This window comes from Eufriesea mexicana, unplaced genomic scaffold, assembly GCF_001483705.2.
Source record: "Eufriesea mexicana isolate 0111107269 unplaced genomic scaffold, ASM148370v2 scaffold994, whole genome shotgun sequence".
NCBI classification, from domain to species: Eukaryota; Metazoa; Arthropoda; class Insecta; order Hymenoptera; family Apidae; genus Eufriesea; species Eufriesea mexicana.
This window is the reverse complement of record NW_016909129.1, coordinates 481170-498620: the sequence shown is the minus strand read 5'-3', so window position 1 is coordinate 498620 and position 17451 is coordinate 481170. Positions and strand designations below refer to the sequence as shown.

At 36.1% G+C, this 17451-nt stretch overlaps 5 protein-coding genes across 9 annotated transcripts; 3 read left to right on the top strand and 2 right to left on the bottom strand.

Annotated features, from left to right (window-relative positions):
- Positions 1-104: 104 nt before the first annotated feature.
- Positions 105-1309, bottom strand: dnk (deoxynucleoside kinase). Its single transcript, XM_017899750.1, has 4 exons — positions 1278-1309; positions 798-994; positions 468-717; positions 105-388 (listed from the first exon to the last, which is right to left on the bottom strand). The coding sequence occupies exons 1-4, from the start codon at positions 1288-1290 to the stop codon at positions 105-107; spliced, it is 744 nt and encodes a 247-aa protein (XP_017755239.1). The 5' UTR covers positions 1291-1309.
- An 890-nt stretch (positions 1310-2199) lies between these two features.
- LOC108547300 (adenosine 3'-phospho 5'-phosphosulfate transporter 1) lies at positions 2200-4690 on the top strand. Its single transcript, XM_017899749.1, has 8 exons — positions 2200-2231; positions 2578-2786; positions 2868-3076; positions 3501-3725; positions 3809-3959; positions 4038-4249; positions 4322-4447; positions 4523-4690. Exons 1-8 carry the CDS (start codon positions 2200-2202, stop codon positions 4688-4690), a joined length of 1332 nt encoding a protein of 443 aa, XP_017755238.1.
- A 495-nt stretch (positions 4691-5185) lies between these two features.
- Positions 5186-5742, bottom strand: LOC108547343 (transmembrane protein 216). The gene has a single exon (XM_017899817.1). The coding sequence runs from the start codon at positions 5612-5614 to the stop codon at positions 5186-5188; it is 429 nt and encodes a 142-aa protein (XP_017755306.1). The 5' UTR covers positions 5615-5742.
- Positions 5743-6505: 763 nt separating this feature from the next.
- Positions 6506-9068, top strand: LOC108547341 (uncharacterized aarF domain-containing protein kinase 2). Its single transcript, XM_017899814.1, is given in 10 exon segments — positions 6506-6938; positions 6992-7224; positions 7311-7386; positions 7508-7549; positions 7629-7743; positions 7828-7945; positions 8038-8325; positions 8328-8576; positions 8652-8768; positions 8874-9068. Coding segments are annotated over 10 exon segments (1809 nt in total). The 5' UTR covers positions 6506-6562.
- Positions 9069-9310: 242 nt separating this feature from the next.
- Positions 9311-17365, top strand: shd (cytochrome P450 family 24 subfamily A member shade). 5 transcript variants are annotated; one of them, XM_017899829.1, is made up of 11 exons: positions 11276-11414; positions 14185-14315; positions 14816-14959; positions 15129-15327; positions 15548-15735; positions 15827-16025; positions 16120-16282; positions 16392-16558; positions 16651-16729; positions 16808-17005; positions 17079-17365. In XM_017899829.1, exons 2-11 carry the CDS (start codon positions 14195-14197, stop codon positions 17184-17186), a joined length of 1566 nt encoding a protein of 521 aa, XP_017755318.1. In that variant the 5' UTR covers positions 11276-11414; positions 14185-14194; the 3' UTR covers positions 17187-17365. The 5 variants fall into 5 exon arrangements, with proteins under 5 accessions (XP_017755316.1, XP_017755318.1, XP_017755317.1 ...); XM_017899826.1 differs by lacking the exon at positions 11276-11414 and adding an exon at positions 13076-13537; XM_017899827.1 differs by lacking the exon at positions 11276-11414 and adding an exon at positions 9311-9519 and having other exon boundaries at positions 16808-17365.
- The last annotated feature ends 86 nt before the right edge of the window (positions 17366-17451 follow it).

Below are 17451 nucleotides of genomic sequence, written 5' to 3'. Positions count from 1 at the left end.
ATATATATAGGACTTAACAACTTAAAATCTAGAAGGTATCATTATAGTTATAATTATAGCCATATTTCTCACATTAAAAGTCCATTCCTATATTCCTATGTTCATTAGGAAGAATCTGGTAATATTTCAATTTTGTTTTTATCTCTCTCCTTTTTACTAAAAATATAGTTTTTACAATTCTCAATTTCTTCAAGCATATCTCCTAGATTTTTATTTGCATTTAATGTTAAAACTGGTGCTGGTATAGTGAATAATGTCTGATAATAAAGCCATTCATCATGAATATTGTGAAGTTGTTTTAAATGCTCTAATGTTACAGAATTTTCTTCTTTCCTTGCTCTGGTTTGTATTCTTTGATATGCAACTTCTGGAGACGATCTTAAATAAACTGCTTAAACATAACAGTAATAATTAATCACTATCAAATAGTAACGTGTCACTTATTTCATAAATTTAACAGAACATACTTATTAAATCTGTTTCTATATTGACATTTTGTATACACCAATCATGCCAATCTTCTAGAATTTCTATTTCTACGTCAGGTAATAATTTTGTGCGTTTCATGTTTTCTATAAAACATCTTGCACTAAATATTGATCTCTCCATGATTTTGTAAGGCATTGAAGATTTATATACATGAAGTTTTATCATTGTTAAATTCACATAAGATTGAAATAAAAAACTATATCGTTTAGGATCTTTATACATGAGATCCTAAATGTTTAGACAGATATTTATTAGTATCACATGGTTTTTTATATTAGTACAATATTATAGTATTAAAGAAACCTTACCAATAAATTTGTTCCTGCAACATTACGCCAAAGTTCTACTGGTTCTTGTAGAATTGTTACATTGTTAAATTGTTCAAAATTATTCAAGAATGTTGTCTTACCACATCCTATATTACCCTCTATACATATTGTAAATGGCCTTTTATATGATTTATAAATAGAGGTTGATATTTTCTTTAGGACAACTTGAGTTTTGCCTTAAAAATGCAATAAAATATTTTTTAATAGATACAATTATCTTCTCTGTATAAAGAATTTCAAATATATTGGTTATTAAAATACTGTATTAATGTTTTAGATAAATTGAATACACTACGAATTAAAGCACGTAAACCGCACAAATTTGAGTTCAAATCTTATAGATTGGTGAAATCTTTGAAAGAGGGGATAAAAGTGTCCCTTGTTTTTAATAAATAATAGTAGCACAATTTTACATATTTCACGCTATCTTCAATTACGTTGTTTAATATTTAAAGTTACCTATTAAAGTCATGATCGTTAAATTTTTACCATAAAATAATGTTTATATTGTAAAAAATAAGTATTTTTCATTATATTTCTTTAATCCTTTTACAACACGTTTTCGTTCGCAGCTTAACCATTAAATAGTCACATTATAGACTGACATACTAATAGTTACAAGTCTGTAGTCACGTATAATATAAATAGATATATGAGGCATTACACGAATTAAGATATTATTTTATTACATTTATAATCTAAGATATTTAGATATTTAACTACATTATTTCTGTGAAAAAAGAAAATTGTGGATCTAAAATAATTAAAGTTGTTTTATTTCGTCTAGGTATTTGTTATTTATTGATAGAAATAAATACATTTTATTAGCGATATGTATACATAATAAGATGAAGTTAGAGAATAAGAAAGAATGAATTTAAAGTTCATCAAATAGTCAAAATTTATTTATAAAAAGGAAGAACAATCGATAGTTGTGTGTCATATATATTTAGTAGCATGTATATTCCTACATATTTTATCTATCAACAGATATGAGTTTGTTATATGAGATCGTTAATAGTTGTTAGGAAAATGTGATTGACTTACATTTTAAACAATGATTTGACGAAATATTTAATAGCATCATATAAATGTTTTGTACATAAATATTTTTAATATCATATTGTACTTTTTATTATGGTTTTGTAATGATTTCTGCACCTTGCTTTTAAATAAATTTCTAGAAATGATTTAAATAATGTTATGTATTAAACGTACGTGCAACATGTAGTACAGTATTAATTATAAATTATCATTATAATACAGTTTATATACTTTTGGATATAATCGTGAAATATTTGATATTGAAAAGCAAAATTATGAAATAATCCGTTAATTCACAGTTATTTATTTTTTTCGAAATTTCATTATAATTAAAACAATGCGAAATTTTTTGGGCGATGTTGTAATTTGGTGAGTTTCAAATACAGAATTATTCAACCATTAACAGTAATAATAATTAACATTGCATTTGTTTTTTCTTTTTTTCTTTCTTTCTTTCTTTTTTCCTTTCTTTCTTTGTTTCTTTATTTCTTTCTTTCTTTCTTTCTTTCTTTGCTTCTTCCTTTCTTCCTTTCTTCCTTTCTTCCTTTCTTCCTTTCTTCCTTTCTTCTTTTCTTCCTTCCTTTCTTCCTTTTTCCCTTCTTTTCTTCTTTCCTTCTTTCTTTCTTTCTTTCTTTCTTTTTATTAAGAAATATACTGCTAATATATAAACCTTTTGGACAATATTTTTCATTTGTTAAAATAATTTTTTCCGTAGCATATTGCTACTACTTTCAGTGAGCCTTATATTTGGAGCTAGTGAAATTATTAAATCTCTTGTGAATACTGGAGAAAATTTTGTAAAAACATCCTCCTATAATTGGATTATCAAATTATGTTTAAATTTATTGAGTTATGCTACTGTATTATTGCCAGGTTGCCTCATATACAAATATGTGCGTCATACCAAGTATATTCAAAGAGGAGGTAAGTGAAAGGGAATATTAATAAGGTGGAAAGAATTTGTAAAGTTTGTAAAGTTTGAAATTGTATAATTTCTTTGAACAGGCAAAGGGTGCATACCCAAATTAGTACATTTATGCTTCGTGGGTCATTGTGAAACAGGACTATTGGATTCTTCTTCTTATACATCCACGCCATCAAATCATAGCCAACGTACTTTTACACAAGATGCTTTATTACTTCTATATTGTGCTTTTGGACTACAAGTTAGTTATTTAACATGGGGTTACTTACAAGAGAAGATAATGACTCAGGTATAATCTTTTTCCTACACATACATGTATTTATACTTATACAAATGTATTGCTGAAATAAACCTGTGGAAAAATTACACTTTGAATATTTGTGAAGTGATTGCTTGAGAAATTATACAATTAGTTTCAATCACAATCACATGTCACAAACACAAACACATGCTGCTATGATAAAATGCTCAGGTATTAAAACTTTATTAACTTTGAGTTCATTCATCTAACTTTTTTATAAAGCAAAGTTTTGAGTTTACAATGTGTTTTCTTGAACCTTTTTCCTAGATTTTTAATATTGTTTCAAGTTGATATTTCAAGCATAAAATTATTTATTTGTTATAGCTGTGAATGTGTTAGCATGATATGATTTCAGTATGCCCTTTAATTTGGGAGCTAATTAAAACATTTAATGAAAATGGTTAATTTTCAGGAATATGAAGATATTGCTGGCAACAAGGATCGTTTTCAAGATTCACAATTTTTAGTGTTTGTAAATCGGATCCTTGCATTCTTAATGTCAGGATTATATTTAATAATTCAAAGGCAACCACAACATAAAGCACCTCTCTACAAGTATGCATTTTGTTCTTTATCAAACATTATGAGCAGTTGGTGTCAATATGAAGCTTTGAAGTATGTCAGTTTCCCAACACAGGTAATCTCTAGTTTATCATTACATTTTTTATTCCTCAACTCTTTGGAGTTTTGTTTTCAGTTGGGTATTTATATATGTTTCAGGTATTGGCAAAAGCATCAAAAATAATTCCAGTAATGATAATGGGAAAAATAATTTCACATACCACGTATGAATATTACGAATATGTTACAGCTGTACTGATATCTATTGGAATGACATTGTTTATGTTAGATAGCTCGGATTATAAAAACGGTAAACGTTATTTCATTTTTTAAATATAAATCTACCATTTCGTAATTTTTGTAATTATTATTATTCCAATACTTTTAGATGGAGCTACTACTGTGTCTGGTATTATTCTCTTAGGGGGCTATTTATTATTAGATAGTTTTACAAGTACCTGGCAAAATGCATTATTTGTAGAGTATGGCGCAACGAGTGTGCAAATGATGTGTGTAGTTAATATGTTTTCTTGTTTATTAACCGCGATGTCCTTATTTCAACAATCAAGTTTTCCTCTTATATTTTCTTTCATGACAAAGGTGATATTAACTAATCAATATAATTATAGTAATAACATATTATATAATTTTAATGTTTTTATTATTACGCAGTACCCTAGATTTATTGTGGATTGTTCACTTATATCAGTTTGTTCTGCAAGTGGTCAGTTGTACATTTTTTACACAATTTCTAAATTTGGTCCAGTGACATTTGTCATCATGATGACAATACGACAGGTAATCATATTCTTACATGTATTATTGTTATTAAAATATACAGCCTTAGAAGCATTGTTTTCTTTTGTTTTTCAGGGTTTAGCTATATTATTATCCTGTTTAATATATCATCATAAAGTGACAGTTATTGGTATCATTGGTATATTACTAGTATTTGGTTCAGTATTCTTAAGAATATATTGTAATAATCGATTGCGTGCAATAAGAAGACGTAGGGCTGCGGCAAATAGTATAAAAGATTGACTTCGAGAAATCATAGGTACAAAATTTGTGAAACTTTTTATGTTATCTTTTTAAATACATATAAGTTGTATCAAGTATTTCTGATTACAAAAAATGATTAATTCATATTAAATATTGATAATGATATTTAGATGCTATCTATACATATTTTACAAGTACTATAAAAACAATCAGATGTTTTTATATATATAAAATAATTAGATTGAAAAATGCATTAATTATTTAAGAAATATTTATTTTATTATAGACAGAAAATGTCACTTTTACAAAAAAGAGATTAATAAAAGAAAGGTCTGATTATATGATTTATGGTGTACAAAATTAATTTATAGAATTTTAGTTTTATCATCATTAAAAATTAATATTTCTAATATGGAAATTAAGTACACGCACTGATACACACACTTTTAGGTTAAAGCAAGTTTAATTTTTATTAGTGTACAAACATGTACAGTATGATACAATAGAATAAAACTTGGATATAAATGTACATGTTTACTCTTCTGGAGATGAAGGTTTATAAATGGCAATAAGGCACAAGATAGAAATAACTAATTCAGATGCTAAAAGTACCAATTGTATACTGCAAAGAATTACTTCTAATCTGAGTACATAGTTTTGCCAGATTAGAAAGTATAATGTTGCTAAGGAGCTGGGTACAGTTAAAATAACTCCAATAAGAATTGGTAGTCCATGTTCTGTTAAATTTCCTTTCCTTCCAAGATAAATTCTGGCTCCCTCTGTGATTATGAGGAAAAACAAGAGCGCAAACTCTGTCAATGTGGTGTTTGTACCAGGTGAAGGTAGATTTGCAGCCTTGAAAAATCCCATACCCAGTTCACATATGGCAAACATACCGAAATAAAAAGAATTTAGATACATAAGAATTTCGTATGTCAAAGATGAACTGGCTATTGTAGTCATTTTATTAACTCTTTAACAATATTAAAAATCTGTATGTTTATTAGGCTAAGTAATTAATTCATTCTGTTCTGATGTTTAAAGAGGATGCTTTTCCTTATTATCCATTGTACTATTCATTACAGTTCAAATCTTTCTGATCTTATTGCATATTATTTTGTCATTGATTGATTGATTGAATTTCATTTATATTTTTTATTTTTTGGTTGTTGAAATTCATTTTAGTTTCTTTTACAATACTGCAATATTGTTGTCCTTAAGTGTTATGCATGCCTTTATCTTTCAGCTTTCTTTTCGATTATGTTATATACAAATGTAGAATAAAGATTGTAGATTACTTTAATGAATTACTGATAAGAACTGTCTTTAATTGACTATTAATCATGGATAAATCACATTAAGTTTGGTTAGGAAAATATAAACACGAATGAATCTCTTGGAAATAAGATAGTTGTAATTATCAGTTTTCTTGGAAGTTATCGTCTTTCGTTTTGTGTTTTCTTGATTATACATATAATACTTTTATTACGACACCTTAGACATCGAATAAAAGTCTATTTAACAGATATCCATTTTCACAAACGAATGATAGCTCACTTGCAAATATATCGAGCAGTGTTACCAAATGAGGAAATAAGAAATGTATGTAAGTTGATTGTAATTTTTTAATTAATTTGATACAAACACATGTTTGGATTTTCTAGATATATTAGAGTGATTAGAAAGAGAAAAATTTGCATAACTTTTAATATGTGATATTGATTCGTGTTTTAACCGTTATAACTAACGAATAGATTAGTATATCTAAAGGGACGTTTTTATTCAAATATATAATTTGAACTCGAATCGACTAGAGAATAAAGTAATTTAAAAAGAGAATAGATTTGTGGAGATAGTCGATGGGTGGTCATCATGGCAGAGCCGCTATTTGAACATAATTAATGATTAACAATGATTTTTTATTCAAATTTTTCGAGGGTATTTCGTTTGAATAAATTTCTTCAAAGTCAAAGAGAGAAATGGCGAAGAAAAGGATACATAGTTCCGATACAATATCAACGATCGATAACAAGAAGCATTAACCATTTTGAGAGTTCAAAAGGAACAGTTAAGGCTATTTTTATTCTGTCTTACAAGCCTCAGTATCGAAGGCAAATTTATGAACACAATTTATTGGTAAAGGACACGGAATGCGGAAGTTTCTTTAATATCATTTTAATTGTGGCAAGAATTTTCATAATAAGTTCTGTCCTTACTGGATTGGCTGTTGTATATTTTATTACACGTTTTACGCAGAGACACATGTTTCCGATAATCCTTCGGAAAAGTAATTATTCGTCAGTTAAAAAAAAAACATATATTGATTCGTTGTGATTGCAGGTATCGAATTTCTCGGGCCAATTTTTATAAAATTTGGCCAGTGGGCATCTACACGAAAAGATTTATTTCCTAAAGATGTTTGTCATACGCTATCGCAATTACAACAAAGCACTTCAGCACATTCTTGGATTTATACAAAGCAATTGCTCAAAGCTGTATACGGTTCGAATTGGAGAAATATATTTGTAAAATTTGAACACGAGATACCCATTGGATCAGGATGTTGTGCTCAAGTATAAAAATGAAGTTGGAACGAATGAGTTTAATCGGTAGGACATAGTCTATTCGTTCAACTGATTCGATCCTGTCCGATTGATAGGTGTACAAGGCATGGGTGGATCTGAATGCCCCAGTGGACATAACAAGAATACCTCGGATATCTGCATTTATTCAAAGTAAACTATTTAAACACCTGCTTAACACGCTGCATACATTTGCTATTAAACGAGAACGGAAGTTTTCGTAAATTTGAATTTACTTGTATATATCATAAATCTTAAACGAATTTTATTGCAGTTATGGAATATTTAAGATTCGGGTCGTTGATCGCTCTCATTGGTAAATGTAAAAAAAATATAATTAATTTTATTGACTCGCGTTGTGAATATTTAATAAAAAAATAATAAAATAATTTCAGAGAGAACATTGAACGACAAAATTGATGAAGTTCCAAACAATAATGCGTATATTACACGAAAATTGCAACCAGTAGCTGTAAAAATTCTACATCCTGGAATTAAAGGGCAACTAAGGTATGGTATATATTAGGATGAAATGTGAAATAACAACTAATCTTTCTAAATCTCTAGATTGTTTTTCTTTGTCGTTTAATTTAGAAGAGATCTTTCTATAATGAGAGGAATTTGTAAATACGCGACATACGTCATGCCCAAATTGCAATGGCTCAGTCTTACCGACTGCATCGATGAATTTTCCCAAATAATGGAAAATCAAGTAAACTTTTTATATTAATTTCATAAGATAATCCTTGATAATTCGTCGATTCGATCTAGAATATTTTAATCTTCATGATAATTTGTACAAAGGTTGATATGAACTTGGAAGCAGCGAATTTAATTCAATTCGCAAACAATTTCTCCACGAGGAAGGATGTTGTATTTCCGCGGCCTTACACGAATTTTACTCAACGCGAAGTACTCGTGGAAAGTTTTCATGAAGGTTCTTCTATTTCCGTTTATCTCAATGGTCACCATACCAAGTTGCAAGAAAAACTGGCAAAGATAGGGATTAAAACAATCTTAAAGATGGTTGGCAATAACGCAGCCTGTTTACATTATCGGTACGATGTTGATGTATCTTTTAATTACAATTAAAGTTATCGGGAAAATGACAGGTATTTAATGACAACTTCATTCACTGTGACATGCATCCGGGCAATATCTTGGTACAAACAAATTACGAACCAACTGGAAGAATTAGCGCCTGGTTTTGGAAACTTATCAATCATGATTACTTACCGGTTTATCCACGCTTAGTCATACTCGATTGTGGCTTAGTAGTGTCTCTGAACGATCGTTGCCGACAAAATCTTGTGGATGTTTTTCGTTCAGTGCTTATGGGAAATGTATTTACATATATTTATTACCTTCAGTCTTACTTTCACGTTTCAACTCTCCTTCATTTATTGATTTTATTTCAGGGTGAATTGGCGGCGGAATATATCCTGGAACATAGTTCGTGCGTATCCCCTGACCCAGATGGTTTCAAGAGAACAATGAAAGACATCGTAAACTCGCATCTTCAAAGCAGAACTAATGTAGTTTCTAAAAGTTTTTAAAATATACGATATAAAGTATGCGTGACATATGGAATAATAGAGAAAATTGAAAATCCTTCTAAGGGACGCCTTAAAATGTTACAGGTGAACGTAAGCACCGTTGTGACTGAATTGTTTTCCGCGATGGTTCAGCATCGTGTGAAGCAAGACGGAACCTTCAGCAGCGTGATTCTCAGTATGGTAGTGATCGAAGGCCTCGGTCGCAGTCTGGATCCGAATATCGATATCTTCACAGAAGTTATACCGTTTGTTTTTACAACGACAATGTACAATGATTAAATCGCGAAACATTATTTAAAATATTAAAACGCGTTGTTTGTAAGGGAAACAAAGTGTACAAATGTGTTACCAAAACAGTTAAAAAGAGATTTTGGTATTACAGGATTGCAATTATAAGACACGTTCGTACGTTTGAACGTTTTCTTCTTTTTTATTTTACAACACAAAGGAGCTTGTTGAAAAAGTAATGGTACAAGGAAAGAGTTGTTTCATCGAATATATGCGGCAATTTTCATCACTGAATAAGGTACCGCACAAGAAAATTCCCGTTTTAATAACGTGCCATTATACGAATCCCGAGAAAGATTCCAATTTTAACACAGACTACACAGGAACGTGTAATCGCAACGGACAGAATTCCGGCGAGTGACCAGTTGCTCATGATCACTTCCTGGTTGGTCGACCATCTTCGGTACAGCGATATACCACCCGTACATGTGTACGTATGAGCGTAAGTGTTTCACAGCGATGCATGCCGTTGCCTTCGGATTATTCTTTTATACCTTTTGTATATGTATGTCGTAGATACAAGAAGGTTAGTCTTTTGTCATATTGCTGGAAATTTTTGCAAGAATATCAATTATAAATACTATCGTTCTGTATTATTTCGCTGTATTGGGCATAATTTTCCATATATTTAACATCTTATTCTCATCTGTTCATCCTATATGTTTGTCGTCCATTTCGCGAGTCGTTGATTTCGATAATACGCAGCCGTCGTACGAGTTTGTTTTCTATATTCTTGCAATTGGTATTTTTACTCGCATCCGACAGCACGAAATTTTTACTACATTACGTTTGACACGATTTCAGGTGTAGCTTCTATCACATCGAACAGAATTTATCAGGGATTGTCTCGTCGTTTTTCATCGTTTTGAAACACGGTGTTGTCTTATTCGATTTCGTGCAAAACAAGTTTCAATCGATGTTTCAGGCCGCGCGTATCTTCACGCTTTTCACGGTACAGCTACACTTCTTGCCTTGTCAGGTCTAGTTCGATCTTTCCATTCTTTCCGGTTCATTGTCGACGTACGTATATCGAAATAACAATGCATCGACTTTTACACGCATCTATTTACCTTTATCGTTAGCTACGCGATTATTCGGTTGCTCGATTATTATTCGATAGAGCTACGTCATCGTCTCATAACGTCTTTACTTTTCAAAATATTCGTCGTACACGTGTAATACAGGATTATTTGGTTTTTCATGTGTGTGAAAAAGCTTTTGGTTAGGATACAAATGGATTAGACGAAGAGCTTTCCTCTGCTAGGAGAATAAAAAAATAGAAGGAAGAGAATGTTAATTTGGATGTAACCGGTCGTCATGAAATTATCGCGTTTGTTCGTCGACAGAGGCTTGCGACAGGGTATCGCGCCATCTGCCGAACGTGTCGTGATCACTGTAAGCTGGAATCCCCACCAAAGCTACCCCCTCCGTCGAAGATGATCGGACCGTTGCGTCGGACCAGCAAAAGGCACGGGCGAAGCGTGGAAACGGACTACCGAGCAGCAGATAAGAGCTGGTCTCCGAGTGTCCAGCAGAGATGAACGAGTTTCTGTTTTTCGCTAATTGAACGATTCAGTTTTGGTCGAGCGATAATCAAGAAGAACAGAACATCGATGAAAATCATTAGGTTTCCGGTCGAAATTATAGGACGATCGACGGTAGAGCCTCTGCATCTGTCGACTTTTAAACAGATACCGAATAACGGCAATTAGTTTCTATTCGTATTCGGCAGTTTTTATTTTTTCCAAGTCTTGTTTAGTTTCAATTAGCATATACGATACGGCGTTAGCAATAACTAGCAATAGCCGTATAAAAGCTTTTCTATCCTGTTTTACGTTATCCAATCGTTTTAACCCTTTCTTCTTTTCATTCGTTTAGTCCCACTTATATTTCCCGCTTCTTTTTTCCCTTCTCATTCATTCAACGCAAACTCGACCGTTATGCTTTTATTCTATTAGATGGATAGTTTTGCCCTTCCAGTTCAATCGCGCGCTTCTTGTACTTTTCATCGTTCTTTATCTTCTTTTTATTTTTGAAAGTTCTCATATCGAAAGGTAGATTCGTCGATACGACGTATAGCTTTTCAGTGTATGAACATTGTTACGATTATGGTTGATTTTGCTGGCAGCATTTGCAAAACCATCATAGCCCATCACCATCGCCACCATTACCATCGACACCATCAACATCACCATCACCACTACTACCATCGTTACCACCACCACAACCACCATTGCCACCACCACTACTACCGCTACCGCCACCATCACAATCATCTCAACGACGACGACGTTTGGTGTCTCTTTTTAACTGTACTTCAGACTACGCGCACCCTTCGTAAGTACGAGAACGTCTTGTTTTTATCTACCGGTTGATCGTTACCTGTGACACGAACACGCGAATTTAAACAAATCCGTCGAATTTCCGAGCACAAGCGGTTCATCGACATTCGTTGAACGTCATCATTTTGCCGCTACTTCAAATTCATGTAAACAGCAATCATTTAAAGCAAAGTATTACGCGTATGCAGAATAAATAGTGTGAATCGCATCGTGTGAGCACGTGGTTCTAGTGGTAGATCAACGCTTATACCGTGGGAACGAATAATTCGATTATGATGAATCGAAGAAACGTTTACGTTTCCTTAAATCGATGATCGTTATTTAAATGGAGTAAGCATAACGATAAAAATCTGCTTTTTGGAATTTCATTTCTAACGGGCAATCTTATTCGTATGTTCTCTGTAAAAACGCAAATCGCGTCGATTTGCGTTCGTTTTCAGGCGTTTCGATCGCGAGCTTTAGCGAAAAATTAATTGCTATAGCAACGCAAGTAATCAAAGTTTACTGAAGTTCTGCACAGATTAATCGTAGAACTGTAAACTTTAAAGTTTTTCCGTTCGTTTGCTCGCACGGGTGGGATAGCAATTATGACGCGAAGGAAAATTTGTTTATCGATCAGAGAAACGTACGTACGTATCGTTACCGTTAATCCCGCTCGTTACCGAGTTTTTCCGTTGATTTTAGTACGTCGAGGATGCGTACTAGGTGAACAGGGAGACGATGCGAGACATTTCGATTCGAGATTATTCGAGATTAGATTTAATTAGTCGCATGTTTCGCGTAATCGCACCAGTGAACGCGTGTATACGCGTATGTACGACGCGAGAACGTAGATATTCGTAATGTTACAACGGAAATATTATGAAAATATTCGTGAATGTAGATAAATATCGGGCGTATTTATTCGAGAGTAATCAGGCGTAAATATTCAATTGACCGACATATAGGTCGCGCTTAATGAGATAATATGCATTCAACTTTCTCGACTTATTTTTATTACGCGTGTCGAGGAAGAAAATAAAGATTTACGTAACATTCCTTTGGTTTGTTACACGATCGACAACGTCGCGATCTTATTCCATGTATTCTCCATCGAAATACTGTACTTTGTACATTTGGAAGAATCGCACGCACCGGTACTTAACGGTGGCAGTCGTATCATTAACGAGCAGCGAACAACAGTTTACACGATGAAAAATATTTACCAACCAGCGGGCGAACATTGTCGGTTCCATCGCTGCTCCGTGTTTCTTAAATACATATCGTTCAGTGACGGGAATTAACTTGTAATTTATGGAAGACACAGTGCTTTCTTTTTCGAAAACGTTACCAGTTACCGTTCATATTTCTTCGCAATTCGCCATCTTTCGCACTCTTACCGTTCTTCTTTCAACGAGAGATCGTCTTCCAATTTCCGTTTACTGTTAGATCGAATACCGCGCGTTTCATTCCCGTGCAATTAACTATGCATTTAGATATAAGTCTAAATACACCGACGCATCGTCATGGACGCTCGTGTACGAGTTTCTGCTCGGCGAGTAATATGTCATCGGAAACGGGATGATTTCCTTCTAGGAGGATTTCAACTTTTCCTCATCTCGTAGCTAACGTCGATTATAACTTTGATCGAGTAATTCGGAAATTAGTGGTCGGGAACGAGAAATAGTGGCGAAAAGAAGGAAAAGATAGATCTGTTCCGAGTCCATCTGTCGATGATATCGATTGCACGATCGCAAAATTATAGACAGCGACGAAGCGTGGGTAAAATTGGCGGAAAAAGAGGTAATCGTTTGGTTGATGATTTTTCGTAATCCGAGGGAAACGGAGTTACGTGATTGGACGAAGATTCGTAATCGGCGCGTAATCGGCGGGTTTTCGTTACGCGAGACATAGAGAAACCGACGAGCGTACAAGTTACGTATCGTATCGCAATGGGGGACGGGTATTTAAGCATTTTCTCCTCGATCCGTGTAACAGCTTCGAGATTAGCGAGTCAAAGAGAGAGCAGGGTCATCGTGACAACACGTGTTATCAGTGCACTGCAAATAGAAGAAACTGCCGGTCCGTAAATAACACTGGGACAGTCAGTTAACCTCGAATGGACTCGGAGAAGCGGTGGTGCGTCATTTTTTCGCTAACGGCCAGTTCGATTTATCGTAATCCGCGCTCCTTCCGCGAGCGGTACTAGCACGCGGTTCGCTTCTAGATCGAAGCGTAACAAGCTCTCTCTCTCTATCAGTTTCCTGTTTCGCGATCGTTCTCCATAGACCGGTCGAACGAATCCCCTACCTATCTAGGATCTAAGAGTTTTACGTCGAGTCACAACCACTAGCTCGTATTTTATGCGGCGCGGTTGGTCGTCGCATCGCGGGTAGTTGCGTGCGAAGTAGCATTTTTCCAGCCAATCTTTTCGACCAGCCGCGCACACGGTTACGCGAAAATATATAGACGTAATCGTGCGTAGCCAGTGGTGTATACGCGTGTGTCGAGCTCGCGCCCGTTCTCGATATATCCCTTTATCGTCGAGATAACGAACGACTGTGAAAATAATAATTGTTTGTCGAGTTGAGTAGAGTCGAGTCGAAAGTTAAAGACTCGATCGTGGTACTTTTCGCGATGTTTACTTTCCGCTTAGCGATCGGTATCTCGCGACTATAAAAATTTCGAGGATTCGGAACCGCCTGACCAAATAGCGATCCAGTTTGTCGGCGGCAAATAGTCGCGAGGGATATTCGTAAGTGGAAATTTTCTTCTCGTTTCCGTAGGAGTTTCGAGATGTTACTTTCGAGTGTTTGGTTCGAAGTAATCGCGGCAGCCCTATTGACGATATTGATCTTCGCTACTAGCCATCGGCCAGCTTGGTGGTTCTGGACCGGGGCATCTCACAAAACCAGCGGTAAGTTTCTCCGTGAGTGATAAATCTTGCGTTTCGCATTGTGAAAGTAAATTAGTAGGTGTCGCGCGCGCGCGCGCGTGTAACGCTAGTTGGAAGGAAAAGAATTAGGAGGAGCGGTGCACGTGCTCGTGGAAGAATGGCGCGCGCGTTTTCTTTCCTCGACGTGGCGCGATGCGTTCACGAGGCTGTGTGCACGAGTCGGAAAGGTCGACAGAAAATTATTACGTTTCGTGTATACGAACGACCTTCGATACGAAGCGACGACGTGCGTTCGTATATACGGGGTCACGGTCCCCTTTCTAAGCTCGAACCTCGTGCTTCGATGTTGCGTCCTTGCCGCGTTGACCTTGCCCGTCCGTCTTGAACCGCGGTGAAATTGTTCGCTCCACGCTTGCGACGTAACAGCGTCGACAGTCCCGTTGGAATGCTTAGAGAAAATCGCTCCCTTTCGCGAATCCGTTTTCGTCCGATCGTTCACGTTTTTCCACCATGTTTGACAGCCCCGGTCGAGGAGAAGCACGATAGAAAGTTTGAAACGGTGTCCAACGTGCCAGGACCGTATCCTTTACCGATTCTTGGAACCAGGTGGATATTCTCCTGCATCGGTTACTATAAACTCAACAAGATTCACGACGCTTACAAAGGTAAGAAGTTTGCCCTTGGTCTATACGTATCTACGCGCGAGTGTAAGTACCTACTCAGCGCCGTTTCCGTTAACGGAACTTTCCTCGAATTTCGATCGAAACAGACTACGTCGGCAGAAGGCGTTACACGGATTTTTAACATAGCGAATGGTTTCTCATTTAAGAATAGATTTGAACCAACGATACGGAGCGTTGTGTAAAGAAGAAGCATTATGGAACTTTCCCGTGATCTCTGTGTTCTCCCGTCAGGATATCGAAGCTATCCTTCGACGGAACTGCAAGTATCCGCTTCGTCCTCCGCAAGAGGTGATATCCTACTATCGGCAAACACGGCACGATCGTTACACGAACCTCGGTTTGGTGAACGAGTGAGTAGATTTCGTTTAACGACAGGGTGGGTCGGTGCGTCGCGTACACGCGTAATTTCATGGCAATGCCATGGGGCAAATCGTTTGGCTGCGAAAAGGGAAAATTCACGGTGAACTTCTTTTTCGTAGAAGCATTTAAAGTCGTAAAGTGCAGGCATAACAGATTGATGTAAGGAACGAGAAGGACGCGGTCAATTTAAACGAACGAATAATTCGATAGACAGGGACAAACGTGGCACGATCTTCGGACAGCTCTTACGTCAGAACTGACGGGGGCCAGTACCGTCCTTGGCTTCTTCCCGGCTCTGAATGTCGTCGCAGATTCGTTCATCGAGTTGATTCGTCGACGAAGAACGGGATATAAAGTGACAGGTTTCGAGGAGCTTGCCTACAAGATGGGACTCGAGAGTAAGATCCGTTTTATCGGTAGATCTGAAACCATTCTGCGCCATCTCACCTTACGCATCGTTTTTTTTTTTTCTGTTCCGTTTCGCTCTAGGTACCTGTACTTTGATCTTGGGTCGACACTTGGGTTTCCTAAAGCCAGATTCCAGCAGCGAGCTCGCTGTGAGATTAGCGGAAGCCGTCAGGGTACACTTTACGGCCTCGCGGGACGCCTTTTACGGGTTGCCGCTTTGGAAATTATTACCAACCTCCGCGTACAAACAACTGATAGAGAGCGAGGACGCCATATACAAGTATGTTCGAGGTGGTGTCGAACGAACGGATTGAAAATTCGATGGGCCGTACAACGATTACGCGTTTCACGTTATACAAGTTGCTCGCTTTCAGTATCATTTCGGAGATCGTCGAAGCCACGATATTGGAGAAACGAGACGATGCTAGGGACGAATCGGTCGAGGCTGTACTTCAATCCATTTTAAAACAAAAGCATCTCGATATACGCGACAAGAAGGCGGCTATCGTTGATTTTATAGCTGCCGGTATACACACGGTGAGGATGATATTTACGCGATGCTGCGTGATTTCTTGCATCTCCACCTTTTCGCGTCACGCCATTACGTTTTCTATCACTTTGCATGCTTTCCTTCGATTCTGCACAGCTAGGAAACACTTTGGTGTTTCTCTTTCACTTGATCGGCCGTAATCCAAGCGTACAGGCCAAACTTTACGAAGAAACCTACTCGTTGGCTCCGGCTGGTTGTGATTTGACTATAGATAATTTGCGACAAGCCAAATATTTGCGCGCCTGTATCACCGAATCTTTCCGGTGCGTAAAACGCGTCGAGCGTTTCTTTTCCGAAGCAAAATTTTCTAAGCCACTCGAGGCTACTTCTAATGACTGCTATGTTTCGTATTTAGAATGATCCCAACCACCACTTGTATAGCTCGAATTTTGGACGAACCCATCGAACTCAGTGGTTATCGCTTCACCGCGGGAGTGAGTAAAAGTTACATCGCTTCTTTCTTCTTTCTTTTTTCCTTATACATATTATTAAAAATTTATCGTTTCTTTTAGACCACGGTCCTTTTACACACTTGGATAGCAGGTTTGAACGAAAAGAATTTCAAGAATGCCGGAAAGTATTTGCCCGAGAGATGGTTGACGCCTGTCAGTCCTCATTCTCCATTATTAGTGGCGCCATTTGGAGCTGGAAGGAGAATATGCCCGGGCAAACGGTTCGTGGAACTCGCGCTACAGCTCATTTTGGCAAAGGTCTGTTTTCCCTCTACGATACATCCCAAAACACGTGTATCGCGTCTTTATAGGCTTAACTGTTCTTCCACAGATCGTACGGGAGTTCGAGATCATCGTGGACGAAGAACTCGATTTGCAATTTGAATTTATCCTCGCACCGAAGGGTCCGGTACTTCTTGGTTTTCGTGATCGTTCTTAGGAAACCTAACGAACCGGACATTTGTCTGCACCATTATTCAAGTCCATTTATAGCCTTCATCCTTTCGTTGCCGATCGTTGTTTCATCTCCGTAGCCCGTTCGTAAAATAATTTACTCGTTGCGTGTAATTTCTGTTTGTTTCATTTGCAATACTCATCGTTGTTGTAAGCACTATACGGATACATCCTAATATATTTAATCGCATACGCGTGTACTTGGAGTCGTCTTATCTTTCGACCATTTGCATGTTTCAACGTTTTCACGA